The 22463-nt window shown below is 37.8% G+C and overlaps 1 protein-coding gene across 1 annotated transcript in view; it reads right to left on the reverse strand.

The window, feature by feature from the left end:
• Window positions 1-758: 758 nt before the first annotated feature.
• LOC138702265 (glutamine-rich protein 2-like) overlaps window positions 759-22463 on the reverse strand; it is a 33104-nt gene continuing 11399 nt past the window's right edge. The window contains exons 5-12 of the mRNA XM_069829847.1: window positions 17248-17417; window positions 15734-15909; window positions 15567-15628; window positions 12154-12420; window positions 9445-9567; window positions 5227-5412; window positions 3638-3825; window positions 759-927 (exon numbers count right to left, since the gene is read on the reverse strand). Coding sequence (XP_069685948.1) covers window positions 759-927; window positions 3638-3825; window positions 5227-5412; window positions 9445-9567; window positions 12154-12420; window positions 15567-15628; window positions 15734-15909; window positions 17248-17417 — 1341 coding nt within the window. The remainder of the gene's footprint in view (window positions 928-3637; window positions 3826-5226; window positions 5413-9444; window positions 9568-12153; window positions 12421-15566; window positions 15629-15733; window positions 15910-17247; window positions 17418-22463) is intronic.

Here is a 22463-nt window from a genome sequence, read left to right on the forward strand (position 1 = left end):
GAACCCTGGTCCGGAAATGACCGAGTCCAAAGTTACAAGCAAAAATAGTTGTGTGGAAATGAAATAATTTTATTCCTCTGTACACCTTATTTATGTGTATTTGTCTGTACCTCTTACACATACTGTATTCATCTGACGTTGTTTACGTTGTCTACTTACAGTATTCCATTCAGTGCTCTGTCTGAGGGATGGGGACAGGAAACTACACTATAGCAATGCGAATGGTGTAATGTGTAACGGACATGGTCGGTCCTGATATCCACGTCTGTAGACAGCAGTGTATGTGTATAAGTTGCAGTGTCCAGTCGATTAGTCCTATGAAATGGAGGGGTAAACGAGAGCGGAATATGCAGACATGATTTTCGAATACGGATGAGCCAATGGGAACAGTAGATAAGTTCACAGATTGTATCGTCAAGTTCACAGATTGTATCGGCAAGTACCCAAGTAGGAGACATCCGACCCATATCATCTTTCTACGACTGTTCCAAAGGTTAAGGCAAGGAGGGCACATGGTGCCAAATTACAATTCCATTTCCACACAACTATTTTTGCTTATAATTTTCGACTCAGTCATTTCCGGACCAGGGTTCCTTATCTCAAATTGATACATGTGCCCTTCCCCATCATTTCTGAAAGTTTGTAATACTATCCCGGAAACACTCTGTAGATTGCTAATCTCTATTATTACACTATAATATTTAGGTAAATACTAAATGTACCAAAATATAGCAAAGTAAATATAAGCTACAATAAAGTTAATACATTGCATACCTTCTTTGCTGTTTGCGAACCATATCCAGCTCGTACGTGAGATAGGGTCTCATATTGCGTGATGCAGGCATTGGGTCAGGTGCAGGGATGCTGGGAGTCTCCCTCTCAGTCTTCATCACCACGTCGCTGTTACACGATATGCAATTCACGTTCCTGAAACACAACATAATTGCCTTACTGTGTATTCAGCTTTTCACAATGCGAGAGAGAGTCTCATTATTAGGGATGAAGAAAAGTATTGGTTATAGGCTACACTGCATCCTACGTAGAGTTCAGTGGCGGTTCCTCGGGGGAGGGAAGGGAGGAACGTCCTCCTCACATTTTCTTCTTTTGAAAGTAAATGCCAAATAAAATATGTGCCTTGAAATTCGAGGAAGATTCGATAATTTTTAAGTTCACAGCTATAAGAAAAACTCGGTTGATCGAGTTTTAAACGACGCGCGCTCATGTGCCGTAGAAAACTCTGAGAAAGATGCGAGATTGTCTGTGTAGAGGAAAGGCACTCCATTCCTCCTCTACTGCAGTTAACACACATAGACAACAGCGCACTAGCGGCCAGAGAAAGAAGCAGAGTTTTAAAGCAAGTAAATGAACGGAAAGGGAGGAGATCCTCCTCTGAATCAGTCATGGGCGGGAAATAGAAACCGACTGGTCGTGCAGCAAGCTCGCTACCGCTGCCACCTAACGATGTTGCATTCAACCGGACTATAACACATCTAGGAGGAGACACAACAAAAACAGTTTTAACACAACGCTATGAAAGACACCATGTAAACTTTTTTTTAAAATTATAAATCAAAAATATTATTCATTGCACTTTATATAGGCTACTATTCATTGTTTAAAACTTTCGTGGATATTTGAAAGTTAAAGTCGGGTTTATGTAAAACAAAGAGGAAGTAGTTTTACGTAGTTGGCCCCTGAAATTCACTTCTATTCATTGTTTACCGTACTAGACAGGGCAACAGCCAAGTTGTCAGTTTTGTACAAATATATTTGAAACTGAAAGTACGTACTCCAAACTACATCATTTTTAACATAAAAAATTGATCGGCCACCGGCAGCTTTGAACAATAATGATAGTATGACTTTACAAGAACTGACATTCTTCAAAAGTATGTGATACTGAACTTGTAAAATGTACATGTGGCAATACAGACCACGTGGGTAGGTGCAGTGTTCTCGCTTTCCTCAGATTATTTCCCATTCTCATTTTTCCGTAAAACAGTTCCGGTTACGAGTCAGTAGCTAGTCTCTTCCAACACGTGTGATGTTGTAGTGCGCTCGAAAAATGCTACGAGGTTTTAAATTTCCTTGTAATTGCTAATTTGTGCAGTTATTCAACAATGAATGGAAGTGAAATCATAATATATTTTGGACAATTTAGGAAACTCAGTTTACAAGAACAGATTATTGCTATACAGAAGGGAAGGCCAACCCCAACACTACCTGGTTTTACATGTATGCATGTAGGCTAATTTGTAGCATGTTTCATTCAAGAAGGTGTCATTTAGTGCTGTTAATTTATTTCCTCCTCTTAAGAAATATGCAGGAGCCGCCACTGGTAGAGTTCTGTGTGTACAAAATGCTTGTGTGCACACTCGACTACTTACGGCAGCGGCTGTTTGTACAGTCCGCTCCGTATGAATGAACTCGTAATAGAATTTACATTTACAGGATTACTTGTGTTTCAAATTGACTCGGGAAAAATTTTAAATTTACAGAAAATATCATTATCAATTAAGTTACATTTTCCCAAATATAATTGACACTCGGAAGAAAATTAAACGCAGAATAAATATGGGAAATGCGTGTTATTATTCGGTTGAGAAGCTTTTGTCATCTAGTCTACTGTCAAAAAATCTGAAAGTTAGAATCTATAAAACACTTATATTACCGGTTGTTCTGTATGGTTGTGAAACTTGGACTCTCACTTTGAGAGAGGAACAGAGGTTAAGGATATTTGAGAATAAGGTTCTTAGGAAAATATTTGGAGCTAAAAGGGATGAAGTTATAGGTGAATGGAGAAAGTTACATAACGCAGAACTGCACGCATTGTATTCTTCACCTGACATAATTAAGAACATTAAATCCAGACGTTTGAGATGGGCAGGGCATGTAGCACGTATGGGCGAATCCAGAAATGCATGTAGAGTGTTAATTGGGAGGCCGGAGCGAAAAAGACCTTTGGGGAGGACGAGATTTAGATGGGAGGATAATATTACAATGTATTTGAGGGAAGTAGGATATGATGATGAAGACTCGATTAATCTTGCACAGGATAGGGACCAATGGCGGGCTTATGTGAGGGTGGCAATGAACCTCCGGGTTCCTTAAAAGCCATTTGTAAGGAAGTACGTACATAAGGAGTTGTTTTACATGCCAGTAAATCTACTGACATGAGCCTGTCGCATTTAAGCACACTTAAATACCATAGATCTGGGCTGGGATCGAACCCGCAACCTCGGGCACAGAAGGCCAGCACTCGACCGACTGTGCCACCCATGCCGACTGTGATCTACTAATAATTCAGTTAGATTTTTACACTCGTCCCAGTTACAAAAATCGAAATATTATGTTATAATTTCGGCAGCATTTTAAAAATTATAATAATGTTCAAAATAAATAATAATAATAATAATAATAACTTATTTTAAATGAGGTAGGTCTATTACATAATGATGACAGAAGTCAAGTTCCTCGTTTCTTAAGACTTAAGGAGATTAAATTTATGTTCAGTATATCTCCATGTTTGTAGTACGCGAACACGAGACTTCATTTTTTAGTATTTACAAAGGCTAGTGAAAGCTCACATTTCATCATGGAAATTTTAAAGTCTAGTTATGTGTTTTGCATGTGTTACCTTAGAAGTTTCAGCTTGGTGCCCGCTGCCTCCGATTCTTTTCTCATACTGGCTATTTCTTTGAGCCGTTGCTGGATGGTTTTCAGCTTGCTGTTCACAAAATCTTTTAGTTGTGGCAGTTCAATTTTGTCTAATTTATTCTCAATTTCTCGCTGAACACCGTCTAGTACCTGTTGCCATAGTGATTCCTGCAGCAATGGAGAGATACATATTACGGAATTGTGCTCAGTATAAGAAAACTGTGCTTTTAGGTCGAAATGATGCAATAAGCTGTCCGAACGATTAAATATGTCATAATAATGACGCTTTATAAACGTTGATTTATGGTTCGATTATTGTTGAAAGCAATGGTTGAAATGGTTAGATAGTTGGTAAGGTCAGTAGTTTAATATTCGGTTTGTTAGATAATTTAGGTAGGTGCTGGATAGATACACGAAAAATATTGTTTGAATGTCGGTTAGTGGTCATATCATTGAATAATTGGACGCATGCATGAATGGATTGCTATTTGGATGATTTGTTTAATGTTCGGATGGATGCGTGGATGGATGAATGAACGTACGTACAATCTATTCCATTAATGCCGTCACGTATTGAAGTTGTGTTTGCAGTCAATACTTCATCCTTCTCCCACTGCTATGCTAGTAAAGTAAGTACAGTATTATATAACAAACACAAATAGCCATTTCTACTAGCAGTGGCATACCTCTGCACCTCTGAAATGTTGGCATACATCGCAAACGAATTCTGATTGTGATGACGGCTTAATTGAAAACCAGTAGCGAAGCTAAGGTGTAAATATTGGATAGGCTAATAAAATCTGCTTACCTTGTATCTTTTTATAGAGCAGATGCTACCGGCTTTTGTATCGAAATTGTTTGTGACACAGGGCCCACTAGAAGATGACGACCACTCATTTTCACCCCCAAACAGAATACAGGTAAAACAATATAACTTATTTATCTCAGAGCACCCTCTCGTACAATGAAAATTGAAAATTTCTATTTTGTATTTCTCCATCCGCTATTTGAATATGTAAATGTGGTGTCGATGTCCTATTTATACGTCCAACTTGAAAACGGTTTCTCTTTTAATTACAAATAATGACCTCAATGTTCTCTCGTATGAGCCATTTTACACAAAATTAATATGTAACACACACACATGCACTTTTGATTAAACTAAATTCAACAATGCAGCGCATTCAGAGAACACCAATATAGCGCGAAGTAATATTGTGACGGAAGGCTAGCCTCGTTTCATACGGAGATGTAGCGAATCGCTACCCCCTCCCCGGTCCCCCCTCAAGCTTGCGAGTCAAGGTCGTAGCCATGCCTTTAGAAGTTTAGATGGTTGAATCATTGATTATAATACATGGTAGTTTGAAGGATAATTAAAGTTTGTTGGGTGAATTGATAGAAGATGGGTGGACGCACAGCTGTTTCAATGTTTGTTTGTGAGTTGATTGTTGGAGGAATGATTAGAAGGCTTGGTTGGTTAACTGAATGATTGTGGATTGTTTTTGTTTTAGAAGGACATTATGAATACATATTTCATGTTATGATTGCGTGTGTTGTAAATTCTCTTACCTGTTCCGTTAGTTTAGCTAGAGCTTCGTCCAGTCCCTTAGAAAGGTCATCGCAAGCAGCATCAAATTGATCATATGAAACCTTCCTGTTCACCATGTTCTGATCCGCTTTCTCTGCTAGAGCGTCTTCCAGATCTTCTCTGTCAGCCTTAATCGACTTCAGAATCTCAATCTGCTCCAATAACGCCTTCAACAAGAAATTATCATTTTAATACATGTCTTCTCACCTCATATTTCTTTCACGAGTTTGCTTTTTTCATTTTAGTCTTTTTTGTGGGAATAGCAATGACCAAGGAAGCTTAAAAATAAATAGGAACATCTTCTGCGGATCTCTGGAAAAAGAACTAAGGAGGAGACTAATGAAGTGCTTTGTATGGAGTCTGGCATTGTATGGAGCAGAAACATGAACATTACGACGAAGTGAAGAGAAGCGAATAGAAGCATTTGAAATGTGGATATGGAGAAGAATGGAACATGTGAAGTGGGCAGACAGAATAAGAAATGAAGCTGTGTTGGAAAGAGTGGGTGAACAAATAATGTTGCTGAAACTGATCAGGAAGAGTAAAAGGAATTAGTTGAGTCATTGGCTGAGAAGAAACTGCCTACTGAAGGATGCACTGGAAGGAATGGTGAACGGGAGAAGAATTCGGGGTAGAAGAAGATACCAGATCATAGACGACATTAAGCTAGGCCTATATGGATCTTATCAGGAAACAAAGGGGACAGCAGAAAATAGGAAAGACAGGAGAAAGCTGGGTTTGCAGTGAAAGTCCTGCCCTTGGGCAGAACACTAAATGAATGAATGATTAAAATGAGATATTCACAAGTTGTAGGACTACGGTATTATGTCGTTTCATAGTCATCATGGCCTGAAGTAATCGCTAACAATACTACTCAAACATATCTAGGCGTATGAATTACATATAAATCACTTCTCGAATCCGCGTCCGCTGGATTTCTTGCCAGAAATTGTTCTTTGCGCTACAGTGGAGAAACTTAAATTGTAACATACATAAATTACGAGAAATATTTGAAGAGTAATGCCTACATGTCCTCATTTTGTTCCGACTGAGATGTTTTTACTAAATATAAGTTTTCTTAAATTGTATCTAGACTATATTATTTACCTTTTCACGCAATCTCTATCGGTATTGAAATATGTCTATGTTGGATGAGTTGCTGAATGCAATTAGAAAATAAAGCCATACGTTGACAGTCCTGATGGCCCTTACAGTCTGACTTATCAATAGTTCTGTACTTATTTTGTTTTTTATGGCCTAGACTATTTTATACAGTTATCTCTACGTTTTAAGTACACAGGATCTCCCTATTAAAAGTCCACACCTGTGGAGTAACGGTCAGCGCGTCTGGCCGCAAAACCAGGTGGCCCGGGTTCGAATCCCGGTCGGGGCAAGTTACCTGGTTGAGGTTTTTTCCGGGGTTTTCCCTCAACCCAATACGAGCAAATGCTGGGTAACTTTCGGTGCTGGACCCCGGACTCATTTCACCGGCATTATCACCTTCATTTCATTCAGACGCTAAATAACCTGGATGTTGATACAGCGTCGTAAAATAACCCAATAAAAATAAATAAAATCTCCCTGTTAAAATTCTATAGGACCTAAAGCGCCTAAATGAACTATAAACTCCTAAAAACTATGTTCGTGCCTGAAAAGCACCATATTAGTTTTTTGCATTATTTAAAATAAAAATACTGGTATTAAAATACAAAAATTCCCAAAAAAAAAACTAAAAAAACGCTATTTAAAATGTAAAAAATAAAACTCTTTCAGTCAAACACTGTCTGGCAAATTCGTTTCATATTGGTCTTGGAAGGGGAGAGAAGATTTTATCTAATTTCTGGAACCGAAATTCGTTTGGAAAAGTCCATCCTGGCATAAAATTGATTAGTAGGTTGTTCACGTTAGGCGAGAGCTTACAAATTAGTTTTCGCCTCAATGCACCCCTGTTATGTGAAATAAAATTGACCAATCAGCAATCAATCTCTTTCACTGATAGAATTTGAGTTTTCTGGTCAGTAGCACTCATTGTCATAACCAGTTTTTTGTACATAAATTTCACCTAAAAGGAAATATTTACTTCAACTAAAATGATTAATTTTACAATAATTCCTATAAGTTCTGTGTTAGATTTTATAAAGTTCTAAATATCTATTTTTAGCACCTGGAAATCCGTTCCCTACTTATCACCATGTGACTTCAATATTTTCTATAAGTGAAAGAACGTCTATGTGCAATTTCATAGATATTCTTAGTGCGGGCTTCGGGTGGATGATCAGCGAACTAACGTTTTTCATATTCATAAACCAGTGTTAGCGATATATGATATGATATGAATCCTGTACAAGTAACCAGTCGATAGCCGGGACTAGTTTAGCACGCTCGTAGCGCGGGCTAGCGAAATGTCTATGAATAGCACCCATAGAGATCAAGAGAACTATAAGAACGAATTAGGTTGGCTTTGTTGTAACTGCTTTAAAAAACTTACAGTAGTTGATAAAAGAATGTATAGATTGGTTGAGATTACGTTGAATATTTTTATAAATAAACATGGAAGTGACTTTTTAGTAAATTGTACTATTTTATTGAATATAACTTTATGTAATATCCATCGATACCCATAAATTTCTGCCAAGAATAATAACGTTTCTCGATGTGGTTGAAAAGAAAAGCCTTACAGTCCAGACTTTCCACCTATTTCAGAAATTAAAAGATCTTCATGCACGTTCATAAAACACAATCAGGTGAAGAAGACTGCCAGAATCGAAGTGTGAACTTCTGTTATGATAGCTTTGAGAAACTTTTCTGTTTGGTAGAAGTGAATGGAGATTGTGTGATTCGTTCTTTATACTGTTTGAGGTAAAACAAAATTTACTTCAACGTGAAAGCATTACTTCTCAATCGAATTCCGTATTAGCACAGTCTAGTATATACAGTCACGAAGCTTGAGTTTTTGAGTATACTAGGAACAATAGACTGTGCCGGCACTATTTCGCATTATCTGTTATGAGGCGATACTAGCGATCCTAGTGGTTAGCAGCTATCTATGGATGCATATTTCCTACGTATCGAGCTTCGTGACTGTATATACTAGACTGTGGTATTAGTTCAAACATTGTAATGATTCAGTTAGATAGTACCGAAATCAGAAACATGTTCAAACTGTGGAATCACGTCGTTTTCTTTTTAAATGTATTTCGAGAGAAGGCTAATTCTGCATCTCGAAGATTTCTAAAAGAATCGCCTCAATAATGAGATATGGCACAGTCATAGTGGTGCAGAACGGACAGCAGTAAAATAATATTTTAACTGTCAGCTGATGATTTCTCACGTAATTTCTTATTGTTACTATCCTTTATCGATTAGATCTATTGAAGATAGACAAAGAAAAATCATTCCGTAAATCCCCCGAGTTAGCTCTGTGGTAGCGCATCTACCTCCAGAATAGCCGACCCGGGTTCGATTCCCGGCGGAGTCAGAAATTTCCATGTAAAATTTCTACCTCGGGACTAGGAGAGATGGCGGTGCACAACTTCTAATCACTAAATTGTGCACCAATATGCCTGGATTAAATCCAAAATCTCTCCGCAATGCATATTAAGAGAAGGCATAATGTCACTGTTGATAGTGATTCGTCCGTCGGATGGGGACATAAAGTCTGGCGGCCCCCTTTGGTGCTATTCGGCAGGAGTAGGCTACGTGCCGGTACCGGGTTTCCCCTTCTCCCTTCCTCACCTTCTTTATCATCCTCACCCCTTACCTACACTACACTTACACGAACACTTATACATACACTCACCCTAGTGCACGACATAACTCTCCACAGATATACATAATGTATAACGTGGCACGTCGAAATGGTGTGCAACTTGAAAGTGAGTAGAGTCCTGCCATCTATCCGCAATATACGGAACCCGAATCACGCAAGTGAAGTGGGTAGGTATTAGATACACATATACACACATAACTTACCCTTTTGCTATGACGATCTGCCTAATCGTTATTTGCTGACAAGTTGTATGCTAACGCTCTGTATTTTTTATTTATTTCTTTTCCATCTAGCCTCCCGATACTACTTCAAGAATATATTCAATTGCTAATTTACATAGACTTATTTTAAATCTAAAATTCGTTTGCTGGGTCGGTATATCTCCTTAGATTTTGGTTATTTACTGACAAGTAAGTGATGTATAAAATACCTTAATGTGCATTTCTTTTTCCAAACGATCATCCATTTCCCTTATTGCAGTCTGATTCAAGTTTTGCAAATCCTCTTGTATCACACGAATAGTGTTGCATATGTCACTCATTCCAACAGGATCCTGTAAAATGATAAAATAAATAAGAAGAAAGAAACAAGGCACCGGCGTAGCTCGGTCGGCTGAGGCGCTTGCCTGCTGATCCGAAGTTGCACTCGGAATGGGTTCGATTTCCGCTTGGCCTGATTACCTGGTTGGGTTTATTGCCGAGGTTTTTTCCAACTATAAGACAAATGTCAGGTAATCTTCAGCCTCATCTCGCCAAATACCACCTCGCTATCACCAGTTTCATCGACGCTAAATAACCGAGTAATTGACACAGCGTCGTTAAATAACCAATTAAAAAAAAAGAACGAAACAAAGAAAGAAACACAGAACTTTTAATGCCTAGATAAATAAATAAATGATAAATTCATAAAATGTAAATACAAGGATATAGAAATTAATACAAATAAGTAAAATAAATAATAAGATTTATATTTAAAAAATAAATACGTGCGTAAGTATATAATTAAATACCGAATATAAAAATATATATTCATATTTTATACCTGATCGCCACGGCGGCTCAGTGCCAGTGCGCTTGTCTAATAAATCGGGGGCCGTGGTTCAAATCACAGTCTACTATATACAGTCACGAAGCTTGAGTTTTGAGGGTGCTAGAAACAATAGACTGTGACGGTACTATTTTGCATTGCCTGTAATGAGGCGATATTAGCGATCCTAGTGGTGAGCAAATATCTAATGTTTGCATATTCACTACGCATTGAACTTCGCGACTGTATATACTAGACTGTGGTTAAAATCCTGGCCGATCCATCCAGATTTTTTAATCACTTGTGTTGGGCAAACCCGTGGTCCAGGCAACACAGGGGTTTTCTCCGGGTACTCCGGTTCCCCAAATTTGAGGTGCATGCGAATTGCATGCGGAAAGAAAAAGAAATGTCCGAGTTGAATGACACGATTTTCTAGGAGGCATCCGAATTGCGTGCCATCACATACACAGGTATAAACAAATTTAATGTTATGCAGCGTTTCCCTTTCAATTTTTTTACACTTAAGACTGACAGCTACAGCTTCACGAAGAAGCTAAGATTAGTAGGCCCATGATTTAAAAAAGCTACATAATATATTTTGCTTCGTTGAATTTTGAGTAGACACTGATTAATTAATTTATTAATTTGACTTCTTATTTCTTTATTCATTTATTTACTTAATATTTATTAGCTTACGATGTATAAATGTATTATTTTTTATTTTCTTTCAAATATTATTTTATATTATTTTATTGTATTTTTTACATCTTATTTCTATTTCTTCTTGGTATTATTAATTATTTTATGAAAAGTCAGGAGTGGTTTGTAGATGGTACTTCAACTTTTTAAATTAGTAATTAATTAATTTCTTAGATGCATGGAAATAATTCATAACTCGTAAATAAGTGAATAAAAAATAGATTAAATAAATAAAAAAAGTGAAAGCGTGATAATATTGTAATTGTATTCTTCACATTGTAGTTGTAATCCCCTGGTAGAGAGGCAGAGAAGGCCTGACGGCCTTATTTCTACCAGGTTAAATGAATAAATAGGCTACTAAATACTAAATTATATAAAATTAATTAATGCGTAGGTACATACGCAAACAAATGGATAAAATAAATTGAAAAATAATCATACCCTCCAGATATGGAGGGTAGCTGTGAATATATTGAATAAGCAGTCGCGGACAGCCGAAGAGGGGTGGTCCTCCAGCTTGGGAGTTGGGCGATGGGCTAACAACCCATCACCGTAAAAACATCTTGTTACGAATCCTTCAAATAAGCATCGGAATGGGACTGATTCTCTGGTATGATTATGTCTCGTTACGAGAATATTGTACGAAATGGAAATATAAAAATTGGAAATTTATCTTTTGAAGAGGTGGAGAAGTTCAAATATCTTGAAGCAACCGTAGCAAATATAAATGATACTCGGGAGGAAATTAAACACAGAATAAATTGGAAAATGCCTGTTATTATTCGGTTGAGAAGCTTTTATCATCCAGTCTGCTGTCAGAAAATCTGAAAGTTGGAATTTATAAAATAGTTATATTACCGGTTTTTCTTTATGGTTGTGAAACTTGGACTCTCACTTAGAGAGAGGAACATAGTTTAAGGGTGTTTGAGAATAAGGTTATAGGAAAATATTTGGGGCTAAGAGGGATGAAGTTACAGGAGAATGGAGAAAGTTATACAACACAGAACTGCACGCATTGTATTCTTCACCTGACATAATTAGGAACATTAAATCCAGACGTTTGAAATAGACAGGGCATGTAGCACGCATGGGCGAATCCAGAAATGCATATAGAGTGTTAGTTGGGAGGCCGGAGGGAAAAAGACCTTTAGGGAGGCCGAGACGTAGATGGGAAGATAATATTAAAATGGATTTGAGGGAGGTGGGATATGACGATAGAGAATGGATTAATCTTGTTCAGGATAGGGACCAATGGCGGGCTTATGTGAGGGCGGCAATGAACCTCTGGGTTCCTTAAAAGCCAGTAAGTAATCATAAATACACAAACACTACGCATATAAATTGAACAAATAAATAGAACCCTAAAAAATTGACAGGTTGTTTCCAGAGAGAATGACTAAATGGTAATGCTTGCCTGGGAATACTCGCCCCCCACTAGCGTTGCAGAGTGGACTTCCTCGTTCATCTCTCCGAGCTCCTTCTCCAGCTTAGAAATCTGTGTATGTACGTCTTTCAACAGTGCCGTAAAGAAGTTTCTCATGTCTTCCACTTGTTCCTCACACATGTTGATTTTGTCTTCCAGCTGTCTGACGAGGCCTCTAGGAGATCCGCCCTCTAGTTCCTCTTCTTCACCTCCTAACAACTCTGCCTTGTCTTTCAGCATCGCAGTAAATGTTTCCATCTGAACATACAGTTAATAGCATGCATGTAACAAAAATAAGTCAAGGCTCGATAAGTTCACACAGTCATGAAGAATTAGTCCTATGGAGACGACCGAATGATACTTGTTCGTTAAATGTTACGCATTTCGCAGCAATTCAGTCCATTTATCATGTTACGAATGACACTGAATTGAATTTTTTAATTGCATTTGAGGGACGGGGGCACTTCGACCAAGCACTGCGACATTATTAGATCTATTGTGTTGACCCTCAAGCTAGACGCATTCCCAACCCACACCGACTGACCACATTGTACGCTGCGTACCCATGTTTCGAGCAGGCAACCCTACACGTATCCTAGGCAGACCCCCTTGCTCCCAGATTCCTAGCAGACAACCCCACACGTCCCAAGCCCAGCTCCCCTGCTAATGACATTGCTTTTATAGTTAATTTCCTTTCCCACATCCTGGAATTCAACATGGAACTCTCATCCGGAATAACAGACACCATGAAATACGAGATCTTATTGCTAAAAATAGTCCTTCCTTCTACGAGGTTAATCAAGAAATCCACTGCCTTGTAAAAGATGGAAGTTCTCGGCGAGTTGATATCATTGTCATTGATAGAGGAAATGACAGAGCAATTATCATTGATCCCACCGTGCACTTTGAAACTGCAGTTGAACAACCCACAGCAGTACATGAAGAAAAGAAGACCACCTATGAGACTACAATTGAATACTTTAGAAATTATCATCATATACAAGGACAGATTGAAATATTTGGATTATTGTTCGGAGCAAGGGGAACAATTCCAAAATTCTCAGTAGAATATTTTAAGTCTTTTGGAATTCCTTTAACAATTTTGAAAATTATCACTATAGACGTAATGAAATATTCCGTTCAGATTTTACGTAATCACCTGTACACACAAATTTCTTTATATTCTCTCTGATTACTAATAATTATTGAAAAAAACGTACTTTCCCAAGGGTAGCTTCTATTTGAAAATAATAATCATAACACAAATGTTTATTTTTATTTGTTTAGTATGCTGTGTCTTTTGGCAACCCTTATTGAAGGCCAGCTACCCTTGTGGGATTTATATATCAAAGGACATAGATAAAGGACATAATATTATGCACCCAAATAAAATGATGGACTTTGGTTTTCTGTGTTGTATACGGGAGGCATTCTATAGTTCCAAAAGTAAGACTTCGTTAAGTAGAGTAAAATGTATAGATTTCTGTTATTTTTCTGTATACAAAAATAAGCAGTTAATAGTGACATAAATGTTAGAGTATAATTATTAAAACCTTGCTTCAGAGGTTTTAATAAATGATCTTATAACAGGAATAATGGGGTCCTCGGGCTAACTGACTTCATGGATTTGGAAAATTTTCCAAGTAAAAGTAGAAATAGTTCTGTATTTAACGATTATTTATTTGTTTATTTATCCATTCATCAATTTATTGATTTTAGCGAAACGTTTCTCCGTCGATACTGATCTCACCGTTTCATTTGACAGTTTTTATACGTAACAAAAAAAAATCACGAAGAAAACATCAGATTTATTTTAGAGTAACTCGCCGTTATATGTTTTGATGAACTACGTATGTTCTTCCCCGAGTATGGGTGAGGGTTTACATACGGAGTACGGGATGTCCCAAAAAGTACAAAATTTGAAAAGCTTACTGCATGGAAACTATAAGAGCTGTGTTAATGATTTGTTTACAGTTGGTTAGAGGACAGATGTCGCTTCTTAACAATATGTAAACCGGTTGGACCAGATGCGCGGCGAAAATGGTCGTCTTGTCGCGAAGCAGCTGTATGAATAGGGCCGATTGCGTCAGTGTGGGGGACACGGAAGCGAGCCGACTCCTTTATATAGCTTGAAGATACGCTATAAGTGGATTATCTGCGAGTGAAATTGCAAGAGTTACGGGACCCTGTTTATGAAAGTAGTAGTGAAAATTTCAAACATGCCCAAGAAATTAGGAGCAAAATACTATCGCGACCGGCGAAATGCACTAGTAGGGTGGCCGAAGCTACAAAGGTTCAGAAGAGACTACTTACTATGCCGAAAGTCGAATGAGAACGAGAGTGTAGGACCCGGTTGAAGGCGCGCGTGAGTGAAAATTCGCTTCAGTGTGTAGAGGAAACAGAGTTAAGGCTCATTCACAATGAAAATTAAACATAACGTAAGCGTTAACTTAAGAATATAAACGTTACGGTAAAATCAAGAAATCATACCATCATTCATGATGGGAACATAAACATAACAGCAAACATACTTGGTAACCATGGAAACATAACAACGACGCCATTTCCTCATATTCTGTCGTATAGTTCAGCGCTCCACGATTGTGTTCTGTTTGCAAATAACGTAAGCATAAGCATGGAAGTTTGGAGTTCGCAAACTTTCATGTTAACGTCTTACGGTAATGTTTATGTCAATGCTTATGTGAATCATTGTGAATGATCCCATTTGGTAGCCTGGTCGCAAACTTCTGTGTTTATGTTACGGTTATGTTTAATTTTCATTGTGAATGGGCCTTTACTGTAAATATAGATAGTTTGACGAGAAGTGATATTCAGATGTTTCTGTTACATAGGTTAATCCATACCTAGCTGATGAGGGATACCATAATATGTCTATCATACTCATAGGCAATTTCAACTTGGACTTGACGGTTAATAAGGACTCGCATGGCCGAGTGCACCAATCTCGGTTAAAATGCGTAGTTAATACCAATGGTTAATTAATAAGAATATAAACTGATGCACTATTAACTTCGCTTGGGTACGAAACCGCTGTTAGTTGCCGCATGTTTATTTCGTCATTATTCCTCTTCGGAGCAATTCATCATACTATTCAGGAGGCAGTGACTAGTAGATTTTTCGAAGCGGTATTACAGTTTGTTAATTAAGTATGGAATATTGCTAATAACTCTTTTCATTTTATGAAAAAAAAAAATACCAAAAACAAAAGTTGTTGGAGATATCTAACTATAACTTATGGCTGTGGTCTCACAAAAGTATTGATTCATGTACAGGGTGTGGCAAAAAATTGAGATATTAGATTATTTTCACATACGTATAGAAAATACCTTTGCCACGTAGTGTGACTAAACATGTTACCTGGTTAGTGCCTAATGTTACATTACCTTGGTTTTTAAATCTTGAACTTCTTGCAAGCCGTCCAAGAAATCCTGGCAGGGTATTCGTTCTGTGAAAAAATAATTAAATAAATAAAACTACGTGTTAGTAAAGTTCATTTGCCTTGGTCATTTGGTCATTTGTTACATAAGTATTACAGAGATATTATATTGACCTGCGATTGAAGTTACTTGTTTTATCTGTGATTCAATGTTGTCCACCTCGTAGCGTATTTGCTCTAATTCCTTCCTCAATGTAGTAAGAACCTGATCTGTTGTCATGTTATCGTAATTGATAGGAGCACCACCAGCTTGTTTGGTACCAGAGCTCGGTTCTGTTGTGTCACTGGATCTGTGAAAGCAGATCCTTGATTAACACGACTTTTTTTGCTTGATTATTTAACGACGATGTATCAACTACGAGCTTATTTAGCGTCGATAGGATTGGTGATAGCGAGATGGTATTTGACGAGATGAGACCGAGGATTCGCCATAGATTACCTGATATTTGCCTTACGGTTGGAGAAAACCTCGGAAAACCCAACCCAACCCAAGAGGGGATCGAACCCGCGCCCGAGCGCAACTTCAGATCGGCAGACAAGTGATCTTAGCCGATTGAGCTACGCCGATAAATATCAGAAGTTCCAAAAAACGAAAATAGCCATAGTTCAGCCAGGTGAGAAATTCTCCCCAAAGCAACAGATTTTCGTTCTCGGCAGATCTTTTGTGTCAGGTTTCTCTTCTGTTTAATTCCAGAATTGCTCCATAATTACTGCATTATTATATAGGGTGCGGCAGTGGGGTATGACTGTTTTTATAGCCCTGTTGTGGGACACTCAGGACGAATTAAAAGAAAACACATATGCTGGAAGTAATCTAGTACAATGCAATTTATTAATGTCTGATTACTTTTTAAAAACTACATTTCGTAAGTAGCTTCCACGGCAACGAATACATTCCTGTAATCTGCTATGAACGTTCTGCATAACTCGCCCCAACAAGACTGGTTGATGGCATTAATTTCGTTCCTTATGTTTTGTTTCAGCTCGTTGATTGTGCGAGGCCTGTTGCGATACACCCTCTTTTGAGATAACCCCATAGGAAGTAAACAGCTGCAGTCAGGTCAGGAGATCTTGGCGGCCAGGCAATGTCTCCAAATCATGAAATTATTCGTTCTTGGAAACATGTTTCGCAGACAGTTCATTGAACCATGAGCACTGTGCGTTGATTACATCCTATGGGGTTATCTCAAAAGTAGGGTGTATCGCAACAATCCTCGCACCATCATCCAGTTGAAACAAAACATAAGGAACGAAATTAGTGCCATCGAACCTGTTTTGTTGGGCGAGTTATGCAGAACTTTCGTAGCAGAATGCAGGAATATATTCGTTGCCGTGGAGGCTACTTACGAAATGTAGTTTTTAAAAAGTAATTGGACATTAATAAATTGCATTGTACTAGATTACCTACTTCCAATATACGTATGTGTTTTCTTTTAATTCGTCATTCGTCCTGAGTGTCCCACACAAGGCTTTAAAAACAGTCATATCCCACTGCCGCACTCTATACCATTGCCTATGAAGTTAGAAGAGGCGTTAAAGGAAGAATTACTATTAATGTTAACAAAATCAGCATTGAAAAAAGTCCTACCATCCATGTATATAATGTAATGCAAGTGTATTATACGTACTGCGTGCTTGAATATACTCCTTTATTTTGTTCCAGTTTTGAAATACGGTTTTCTAAGCTGTCTAAACGTTCGAAAATGCTTGGTGGTTTAGTAGATGGCTTGCTCGCATCGTCTGATGTTTTTCCTGTTGTGTCTGTGCCTTTAGCAAGATCCTCCACCATTGAAGTTAACTGGAGAAATAGGAGAAATATACTTACACGGTGACACGCGAGAACGGGAGATTTTGAATCGATTAGCGCAAAGTCATGCTTGAAGTTGGTAAGACTGTGACACAGCCATACCACAGTACAGTCACGAAGCTTAATACGTAGGGAATATGCATTCATAGATAGTTGCTAACCACTAGGATCGCTACTAACGCCTCATTACAGACAATGCGAAATAATACCGGCACAGTCTATTGTTCCTAGTACCCTCACAACTCAAGCTTCGTGACTGTATACACTAGACTGTGGCCATACTGTTCCAGTCTCCATGAGACAGTGGACGAGAGAGCATTGTGAATTCGCAGTAAAAACAATGAGTGTTGTGTTGTATTTATTTATATTCCATGGTATTCGCTTCACAGTTAGAATATGGAACATGTCAAAAATAATCTTAATTGTACTATGAAGTCTTAATTATAGTGACAGTCGGTTGAAATATATACAGAAGTGTTTTACAATATAGTCTACTAGTACAACACAAAGGTTTAGTATAAAAAATTATGGTTTATTTAACGACGCTCGCAACTGCCGAGGTTATATCGGCGTCGCCGGTGTGCCGGAATTTTGTCCCGCAGGAGTTCTTTTACATGCTAGTAAATCTACTGACATGGGCCTGTCGCTTTTAAGCACACTTAAATGCCATCGAACTCTCAACCTCGAGCACAGAAGGCCGCGCTATACCGACTACGCTACCCAAGCCTTTAGTATCAATATTTAATATAAGACAAAATATTATTCATGAAACGTTGTTGAAAGTCATAAATGCACCTACAGAATAGAAGGCTTGAGAAATTAGGTACTTCTTTAATTTGGTCCTAAATAATCTTATGTTTTTGAGTTTCATTGTTTGTATCTTTAGGGAGGCTATTAAAAATTTTTACTGCCATCCTACTCCTTTTTGATAGTACGATAGACTTGCCAATGGAGTATGAAAGTAATTTTGATCCGTATTTATGCTGTGAACTGTTGAATTAATTACAAAGTTTTCACGATTACATAGAGGGAGCTTATTAATAAAAAAATATATATACTGATAAGACATGAGCATTGTGACGCTGCATGACGAGAATTTCGGTGTCATTTTCAACTTCGGTGTCATGATTAGATATCGGAAGTTAAGGCACTAAAAATGGTATTTTAGGCGCCTAAAAGGCTCTAAAAGCAACAAAATTAGGGCAATAAAAGGCATTGAAATTATATTGAATCACTCATAATTCATAATTCCATAAGACCATAAGTAACTTAACAAAGTGCACTGGAAAAGTAGTTTCTCTGTTCTATGGACTTGTTTCACTTGTACTTATGAATCCACAACTTCACGTCCATAATTTGAGTTACAATAAACAACAAGCAACTTTTCATCATTAACACACAAACTTCTGTCACGCTTATTGAACAAAATTAGTTTATATGCTGAAAAAGATCTCTCAACATATACTGATGTGACTGGAGCATACTGGCTACATAATAATCGTTCCATTAGTAGTGAAAGAAGGAAATTCTGCTACCCACTGACGATATAAAGAAGCTTTGGATGTTTTCAATTTTGGAATTTTTCGTCATACAACAGTACCCTCACAAAGACAATCTTAGACTGACTGCGTACTTCAAGTTCTCAACACAATGTTAGAGTCAGAAGGACAAGGTCGATTCCGGAGTAAGTAAAACAACAATGCTGCATTGCAACAGTGTGTCCCATATTTATGGCTACTATAAGAACTGCAATTTCCTTAGTTTCGAACTCAGAAATAAATTCAATATTGTTGAGTGAGTAGTCATATAAATAAAAAGACAAAAAAGTACATATAAAAGCAAAAAAAGGGCAAAAAAGTACATATTAAAGCAAAAAAGGCGTTAACGGCAAAAAAGGCAAGATCAAACTTCATCAGAATGCTTCATTTCTCATGATTCGTGCACATTTACTAAAAGCACTCGAAAGACATGAGTTGAAAGATTTGAATCAACAGGTTCTACCACGAGCAAGAAGCTTCCAGGACCAAGATGATGTGTTCGAACACCAGAGACAGTCCAAGCAATCAATGCCGCCATCCAGTAGAGGGTAAAACGTTCTACTCTGCGATATGTTGTGTCATTACTTATTAGGTTTGTCTCACCGCATTGTGGCCAGATCTCAAATTCAATTCGTACAAACTTCAGGTCCTCCAGCAATTTCAAGCCGGCGATGCCAAAAGACGAGTAATTTTTGCTGACACATTTGTAGCAAAATGTGAGGAAGATGAAGATTCATCGCTGCATAACGACAGCTTTTTGGAGAACGTCTCATGTCGAAGAACGGCAAAATGGACTAGCCCGTGAAATCGCCTTACATGTGCGATTTTTAAAGGGTCGTGTGCAGAGTGCTGCAGAACAGCGCTTACAACCGGTTTATATTCGACCGGTTGCAGAACAACCGGCCACGTTGGATATTCGTTCGAATATCCGGCCTTGAAGCAGTTGCGCCTGGCTAGAGAGAACCACAGATATAGAGGACAGAATACCAATACAGGAACTCTGATGACATTTTGTAACTACATAAATGGAGTAACTGAAGAGAATTTACTTTTCCTAATTAAAAAAAGGGCTAGCTTGAAATTCTTAGGAAAATATTTGGGGCTAAGAGGGATGAAGTTACAGGAGAATGGAGAAAGTTACACAACGCAGATGCACGCATTGTATTCTTCACCTGGCATAATTAGCAACATTAAATCCAGACGTTTGAGATGGGCAGGGCATGTAGCACCTATGGGCGAATCCAGAAATGCATATAGAGTGTTAGTTAGGAGGCCGGAGGAAAAAAGACCTTTGAGAAGACCGTGACGTATATGGGAGGATAATATTAAAATGGATTTGAGGGAAGTGGGATATGATGATAGAGACTGGACCGATGGCGGGCTTATGTGAGAGCAGCAATGAACCCGCGGGTTCCTTAAAAGCCATAAGTAAGTAAGTTAGCTTGAAATAGGATTATAATTGATGGGACACTTTGATACATTTATCTTCATAACTAATATATAAATCAACTAATGGACACCTGTAACAACAAAGGAAATAAGCGTAATGTATAGATGGAATCTGACGTGTAAACAAATACAAGAATAAAATAAATTACAATTACTTACAAAACAGAAGAGCAAATATGTACACACTTACTATAGTAACGTTCATACTTTAAACTCAAAATACATAGGCTACCTGTGAAAGAGTAGTTGTTAATATAGCCTATGTCTTTTAATTATTTTAAGGGGGTATATTATTATTTCAGTAATAAATCGTTTTTAGGGAGATAAAAAGTTATTAACAAAAATAAAAGCACTCTCAAGTCTAATGATTGTAGTTTCATGATGCGTGCTTCAATCAATGAGGAGAAAGGAGAAATATTATTTGAAAGGTACACGATGATAATTACGTTCTTGCAACGATTCTTGCAACTCTTGGATGGCCCAATATTATCTGTCTTTCATGATCCAGAGCCGTCCAACCGAGTGAGACTCGGACATTCGTTAAACCGAACATTGGACCACTCTGCGAGACAGAAGAGCTTCGCATACTGTCTATAGCGCCAGGCGTTCAGTAGCAATCTGTCTGTCCAATCTTTCGTAACCTATACAGGACTCTAGTGTGTGTGCTAGTCGTCCTCAAACCCTAAAGAACTAGAGGCTAGGATTCGTGACAACATTGCATCGATCAACCGAAATTCTCGTCCTTCAGCTTCACAACAATCATTGCTTTTACTGGGAATGAACAACGCTCTCCCGTCCTCTGCCTCATGGCTACTGAAAATAATGGCATTGCCTAAGTAACAGTATGGCTCTGTCACAGTCTCACCAACTTCAAGTATGACTTTGAGCTAATTGATTAAAAATTTCCTATTCCCGCGCGCCACCGTGTATAATATAATATAATATAATATAATATAATATAATATAATACAATACAATACAGTTTTTTTCTTGTGGCTTAAGTTCATATAAATTCAAGAAGGAATTGTTCCTAAAATGTTACACTAAAGATCGTTGCACACTATAACTTGAGAATGCGATAGGCCTATAAGCTGAACTACACGCCTTTCGATCGCGTACGAGTGCCTTGTTAAGCAAAAATGGAAGAAATTATTAACATAAAATTTTGTGTTTTCCAGTAAAAAGTGCCATAGAAATATTTCCAATGATAAAGTATGTGTACTGAGATAATTGTCTTGCCTCATACACGTGTTTTTGAATAATAATTGTATAACCATTTCCACCACGGAAGAACATCAGTGGAAGACAATATAGATTCTGGCCCAGCTAAAACAAATCGAACGCCAGAGTTGTGTAAAAAGAAGGGATGATTTCAGGGGATGTGTGTGTTAAGCATATTTTCTAATTCATTTTTCGAAAGCTCTATTTTCCATATCCATTTTTCCTAATCTAATTTTCCGAATGTAGGATTCAATATTGTTGAAAGTTATAACAACAGTTCGAATAAACTTCTAGTCATTAAATTTACAGCATAGGATATCTTAGCAACATATATTGTTCTGCAGTATCCACTCATTTTGTATGTAGGCCTACAAGATGACCGCACTTTGGGCAGGATGTTCTTCAAAGATTTATATGTACTTCCATCATTATAAGATTCAGGTAGTCCAAGAACTGAAAGCTTGTGATTTTGAATAACAGAGTTACTTTTGTTGAACAGTTTTTGGCAAAAGATTGAAGCGCACTTTCATCTGAAGGACTGCGTGAATAAACAGAACTTAAAATTGATCGTGTTGTGTGCTGTGTCTACGAAAGGAATCATTGGACTTTATTTTTAAAGGATAACAATGATCACGCCGTTACTTGTGAATTCATGTTAACATGGTTCAGACTTCTTTGGCCAATGAACTTGAGAGTCAAATGAGTCAAGTTTATTCTATCAGAATGGAGTGACGGCTCGTATTACAAGAATATCGATCGTCACTGTATGGTAATTGTTTGGAAATCACATCATTTCCAGGAATTGCGGTATTTTTTTGGCCAGCGAGAT

The sequence above is a fragment of the Periplaneta americana genome, chromosome 6 (genome assembly GCF_040183065.1).
Source record: "Periplaneta americana isolate PAMFEO1 chromosome 6, P.americana_PAMFEO1_priV1, whole genome shotgun sequence".
Lineage (NCBI taxonomy): Eukaryota > Metazoa > Arthropoda > Insecta > Blattodea > Blattidae > Periplaneta > Periplaneta americana.